Source organism: Nematolebias whitei, chromosome 13, assembly GCF_014905685.2.
Source record: "Nematolebias whitei isolate Nwh7 chromosome 13, NemWhi1, whole genome shotgun sequence".
Lineage (NCBI taxonomy): Eukaryota > Metazoa > Chordata > Actinopteri > Cyprinodontiformes > Rivulidae > Nematolebias > Nematolebias whitei.
Window position 1 is genome coordinate 31,165,454 of NC_056510.1, and position 6,884 is coordinate 31,172,337.

General features: G+C 40.8%; 1 protein-coding gene across 1 annotated transcript in view; it reads right to left on the bottom strand.

Moving 5' to 3' along the window:
- Window positions 1-3,330: 3,330 nt before the first annotated feature.
- fgf14 (fibroblast growth factor 14) overlaps window positions 3,331-6,884 on the bottom strand; it is a 293,247-nt gene continuing 289,693 nt past the window's right edge. The window contains exon 7 of the mRNA XM_037687064.1: window positions 3,331-3,577. Coding sequence (XP_037542992.1) covers window positions 3,435-3,577 — 143 coding nt within the window. The 3' untranslated portion in view covers window positions 3,331-3,434. The remainder of the gene's footprint in view (window positions 3,578-6,884) is intronic.

The window sequence follows — 6,884 nt, forward strand, 5'->3', positions numbered from 1 at the left end:
ATATGTATGTATGTATGTATGTATGTATATATGTATGTACGTATGTAGGATGTAGGATACAACTATAGTAATAAAAAAAAAAATAGGTTGAGGTCATGTTCCTCAATGGGTGGATTGATCTCTTCAAGTAGAGGGTGAGGTTCTGCCTCAAGTGGAGGAGTTCAAGTATCTCAGGGTTTTTGTTCTTGAGTGAGGGAAGAATGGATCGTGAGATTGACAGACGGATTTGTGCAGTGCCTGCAGTATTGTGTTTTCTGTACCGGTCCGTAGTGGTAAAGAGAGAGCTGAGCTTTAAGGCACAGCTCTGTTTACCGGTCGGTCTACATTCCTACCCTCACCTATGGTCATGAACTCTGGGTAGTGAATGAAAGCATGAGATCATGGATACAGGAGGTTGAAATGATTTTCCTCTGCAGGGCGGCTGGACTCTCCCTTAGAGATAGGGTAAGAAGTTTAGTTATCTGGGAGTAGAATAGCTACTCCTCCACATCGAGAGGAGCCAGTCAAGGTGGTTCAGGCTTCTGGTAACGATGCTTCCTGGGCGCCTCCCTAGGGAGGTGCTTTGGGCATGTCCAACTGGGAGGAGACCCAGTGAATATCCAAGACACGCTGGAGAGACTACATCCCTTGGTTGACCTGGGAACGCCTTGGAGTTCTCCCAGAAGAGCTGGAAGAGGTGGCTGTGGAAAGAGATGTCTAGGCCTCCCTGCTCAAGCTGCTGGCCCGAGACCTTACTTCGAAAAAGTGGAAGATAATGGATGGATGGAAAAAAATAGAAACAAAACAAAACCAATCGAGATCTTGAGCACAAAGTTTACACTTTAACCACAAAACAACTTTATTCTTAAAACTGGGAAACAAACAGAATTATCTTCTATTTTTTTCTTTCTGAATGACCCTTATACCCTGTTGTAACAAGGTTTCTAGAATTTTCTCCAAAGAAATTTCAGGAGGAAAGGAGCAAAAGTCATCAGGATTTTGAAAGTAACAGCACACACAACCCAAACACAAAAATGATGAGAATATCACCCCCTCCCCCACAAAAAATAAAATAAAGATGTTTTACATTAACACACCAGTAGTGTAGAAAAATAATGCCAGCCTTGGACGACCAAGTTTCTTGGACTGCAGAGCTGGAGCAAAAAAAAAAAAAAAACAGCCCAGCATGTTGAGTTTGTAACGGATGACTGTCTGGAATAAGAAGGGTAAAACATCAGCCCTGCCTACATGTGCAGACAATGATCAATGGCAAAATAATGTTTAAAATGTATTGTAAAAAAAAATCACTCACATATAATCTAACTAAAATAAATGTATTTTTACCATACCAGTTTCTTTATATACTTGCACTTTAGCAGCATACAGCAGCAGCAATTTGTTGAATATATTTAAAAAAAAAAGTCTACAGAGAGTAGGAAAGAAATTCGTAAAGCAAGATGTGGTAACTCTATCAAACAGTAAAGATGTAAAACAAAATGCAAGGGTTTACTTTCAAGTGAGCAGTGGGTGCACTAAGCCTGTGTCATGCCCTTTCAAGCCCCACTTAGCGGTCCTTTGCTCACACAGAAGAAAAAAACAATGCCCATACCTTACTCATCATAAAAAACACATGCATGTGATTAATTTAGGTTACATGTAGTTCTCCTATAAAATGACATCGGTCAAGATCTTTGGGGGTCTGAGGAGAGTTGATTCTTTCAAACAGAACAAATGCTATCACAGTGAGAGCTTTAATGAAATAAATCTGTGCAAGAATCAGATTTGAAGGATTTTTTTTTTCTTAAGACTCAGTTCTGGTTGAGATGGAAAAACACTTTGGTTGTTTCAAAATGATTACATTTGATTATGGTATTTTAATGAAAGATGCTACGTGTCCTCTATGTTGATCTATTGGGTGAGTGAGGCACCTTTGGCCCAGTTGGGGACTGGGATCTTGTTTTTGCATGCCGGGAATCAAGGTCCAAACAGGCACAAGATAGGCCAAGATGATTAGTATTGGACTCTGCATGCTGAACTAAGAGACAAATCCTCTTATAATAGTAATAGTACTACTACTACTAGTAGTACTACTACTACTACTAATAATAATAATGTCATTTAAAAAGTTAGAATAAAATATGACATTAAACATAAACACAATTTTCCCTACATTTCATACAATGTTATGTTATAAGCCATCTCCTGTGTAACTGCCACAAAAAGAGAACAATGTTAACCTTGTTTTTGCTGAATCAAATCCGGATGCAGTCGGTACAAACGGCATCCAGCGGCTTTCAGCTCAGCCATGTTGTCTTCTTCATTTTAGTAGATGCCGCCATAACATGGCTGCCATTGTTGCAGTTATAGACCATCTGGGTCAAAGCCACAAGCCTTGCCTGAAAGTCCACAGAAGTAGATGTATGAGGAACAGAGGCCTACAAGGCCTAGAGATATTCCTAGAGCCCACACTCTGAAATAAGATTAAAGAAAAATAGTCTTCTGTTGCTTTATTTACCAGAGAGGCAGACTGAACATCTGGTGGGACACAGATAGTGATATGTCTACGATTCATCACAGCTCTCTCCCACTCACATGCACATCTGTTTATAAATGTGTGTGTGTGCATGTGTGTGTTGGGGGTTGTTGGAAGCTCCTTCTCCTTACATTGATTGCAGTAGCGGTAATTAGCACTTCATCAACTATGATTACGGGAGCTATCTGACAGCCTCCAGTGTGTTTTTATGGGCTGTAAAAAAGCAACATATCTGATGGTTTTAGGGGTATGCATGTTGTAGACACAATAAAACTAGGAAATGTTTTGCATGTTAGCATTTTTATGCCTCATCTTTGTTGGTGTGTTTCTTAGAAAATCATACATATCTCTTGCAAAATCTGTTTCTTTTCTAGGTTTCACTGACAACAAAAATAATAGTTGTAATTAGAGATAGAAAGAGTAGGAGAGGGGAAAGTTCTTGTAAAAAATTATAGGACAATAGTCCAAAGATTTACTCTATTTATGCAGTCTCTATCCCAGAACATAGCTGGTGAACTGTGGTATAGAAAATAGATCTGAAGGTACACAGAATCTGCTGCAGCAACGCAACTGTAGAGAAGTTTTCATCAGGCAAAGTACCGCAAGCGTCACTGTGAAACACGTGTTTTCCACATGAATTCTCACAGCTGCAGAGAAAACTAAAGGCATTTCATGATCAGAAGTCATCTTCCCTCCTGTTCTGGATAGATGGACTCAGCCACCCCAAAATCCATCCATCTGCACTGAGATTTGTGAAGAAATAAAGTAGGAAGGGGAGGAACGAGAGAATAAAGGAGGAGAGGTTTGCATTGATGCAATCCACAAGAAAAAAAAGAGTCTAGAGTCTGGCTGGGGAAATAAATGCCTCGCCTTTGTCACATTCCTCCCCTCCACACATCCACTGGACACAGGTCAGATATGGCTATGTGGGGGGGTTGTCGGGCTTGCTGACAGGCTTGCCTCCGTTCATCACCACTGGCTCACTTGTGCTTTTACTGGGAGGTACTGGCACCTTGGGCAATGTCTCTCCGACATCGTGCAAGGATGGCTCTCTGTACATAGCAACTGGAGGAGCAGGCATGGAAGAAAAGAGCAGAGAGACAAGAAAAAGACTGTTAGCATGCTCCTCTTCTTTGCATTTTTGAAACAAACTATACAGACTTTTTTAATTATGTGTTAAAAGGGGGAAAAAAAAACACTTTCACAAATGTGTTTTGATTGATTAAAAACTGGCTTGTCTTGAGCTGCTTCATTTACATATTTTTCAATTAGGGCTGATTCTGAGTTTTGTCAAATGCTTTTTGCAAAAATTAATATACAAGGGAGTCCCATTACACCCAACTTTACATGCACTTCATCACAGCAGTATTACTGTCTTGACAGGACACTTCACTTTGATTCCCCTCTTAAAATGATGGGAAGCAAGCATGCTGGTAGATGACGAAAGTGATGGTGGCATCTGCAGGACTATCAACATTTCTTGCTGCACTTACAGAGCTGCACTGCTTTTCCGCTCTTACATACTGTATGTCTTCAGTAGCAAAATGGTGAATCAGCAGTAAATACAGATGCCATATATGATAACACAAAAACTTTATTTTACATTAGCTATACCACTGGTCCTCGGATGAGGAGCAAAACTTCTTCTGTTACAAAGTCCAGTTGTTTTTGTATTGAACACTTTTTTGAATTCATCATGTCCTGGATGACTGACAATCTTCATCAGCATAAGTATACAGTAGAAACAAGCCTTATATTGTAAAACAGCTGCCGTACATTATCACATAGGTTTTGTGTTGTTTATTTTTATGTTTTGTGACCTACATATAATAATAATGTGTTATGATCATTGTATGTTCCCATAAAATGACAAAATTGGCTCTCTGCATTTAACTCATCACCCCCAGGTGAGGCGGTGGGCGGTTATTGGTGGCACCCGGGGAGCAGTTGGGGAGGGGGTGTCCTGCTCAGAGACACCATGAGATGTGCAATGACTGGGGATCAAACCTGGGACTTTGGGGTCCCAGGTCAGCTGCCCTGCCTCTACCCCATCTCGGCCCCCATCTGTCATATGACTGACAGTTTGATTTCAAACTTTTTTGCAAACACTAAAACTTGAAAAAGTGCTTAAATGAAAAGGTCAGATGTTTTAAAGTAGGTTTTTGTGTAAAGGATATGAACAAAAAACATTTTAGTGATTGTATAAAGCTTTTTGAATTACTTCACTTCGAATAAAATGTTTTTTTACGCAAATCACAAAAGATTATGTGCTTGTGCCACAAAGACAATAGATGGCATGATACAAACTCATTGTCCTTTCTTCTGTCACTTTTACTGTGGAACACAATAAATGTCAGAACTGTTGTTTTTTTTCTTAGTTATTTTATGTCAAAATGCGGAGCACCTCAGGGTTCTTTACTCAGGCGTATTTTGCATATGAATGACTTGGTCAATGTGTCAAAACTGTTACAATGTACAGTATTTTATTTGTCGATGACACAATTTTTTTTTGGCGGGTGAGAATATTGGACAGTTATTGGAGATGATACAAACAGAAGTCAGGTAAATAGAAACATGGTTTCAAATAAACAAAATATCATTACATTTGGATAAAACTAATTATATGATACTTAGTAACATAGAGAAAAATACTGAAGTTTCATTTACAAAGTAGCATTAATAGTAATGAAATTCATTCAGTTAGAGAAATGACATTTTTGGGTGTCATTATTGATGAGAAGTTGACATGGAGATCTCACAAATTACTTATGTGTAAAAATAGAAGAAAAAACAATGCATTGCTGTATAAAGTAAAAGAGTTATATGCAATTGTTCCACATTTAATATATTGCACTGTAGTTATGGGAAAAGCATGTAAAACATTTACAAATCCTATTTTTATTCTACAAAAATAGCTGTAATCATTAGTAAGGACTACGTCAAAATCGGTTTTCACAATATCTCTGATAGATTTCAAGAAATAGCGTTCACCACATTGTAGCTATGCTCCGATGACTATTGTTGCTTCCAGTTGTACCAGTTGTAGTCAAAAATTGGTGTGAAATAATATATGAGAAATAAACAAGCTAAAATTGACAAATGTACTCATTGAAAAATACAGAGGAACTAACAGTGATCTCCATTTACTTGAGTTCTTGTACAGTTTGTGTATATTCAAGGCATGCACTTAAGGAATGTGCAGTTAATAATAATAATAATGAATTCAATTTGTAATGCACTTTTCATTAACAAGTTCATTTAGTCTGACTGGATTGATGATTTTATGACAAGTGGAGTCAAGACCAAAGTAAAACTAGCATCTAAAAACAACTTCAGTCTCAAATAATTCATAGCAGTTTGATCAAATGCTGCTTTAAAAACTTTTTTTTAGCTCAGTTTAAGTGTAGAAACATTGTGAACTGTTTCAATGAACTTATCATCATCGCTCAATTTTTTATTTTTTTTATTTTTTTAATTTTTTTAAAGAAAGCGAAGAAAGAAGAATAAATAAATAAATTAAAGAGAAATAGATAAAACGAGAGACCACCACGACAAAACAACATGCACAGCACAATGCCACCCACAATATCACCATGAAACATTCGACATCGCACAAGGAATCATCTAGCTTCCACCACTACCCAACCCAGCGTGCATCTGTCAAAGCACCTGAATCCAAACACCCGCGCAAGCACGCCCACCACCACCAGATTTCTCCAAAAGAATGCCCAATAGTGGACGCGGGGGCCCACAGACCCGCCCCCCTAGGACACAATGGCAACATAGGGAGGACCGGAGCCACAGACACACAGCGGCCCACAGGCCCGGAGCCCCAGGAGTCTCCCAACAGGGAGAACCGCACCCCCCCAGAGAGGAGCAGAGGAAAGAACCGGGTGACCACAGCCACCACAATGCAGAGACTCCAGGAAGCTGCAGCGACGAGCCCACAGGTCCGGCCGGCAATCCATGCCCCCCCAAGTAGATCCAGCCATGGACACCGAGCCCCAAGCCCCAAGGCCATACCACCCCCCAGCAGAGCCTCGACAGAGCCAGGGCACCCAGGCCCCGCCAGGCAGCAACCAGGGTGGACCGACGTACACCCCACCACCCAGCCCAGACGCCGAGAGCCACCAATGCACCGGCGGCAAGGGGGCCCCCCGCCAAAGGGGGGCACGACTTGGGGGAGTAGGCCCCACACCAAACGTGGGGCCCAAATTGATCCAAGAGAGGGGCGCCACCAAAAACCCAACCTGAGCAACCAACAGGCACACACAGATAGCCCGACAGAATCTCTCTCGGGCCGACCGCATGCACCATCTACCTGACAGCGACCACAGGCCGGCCCCAGCCCAAGGGGCAGAGCAGCAGGGAG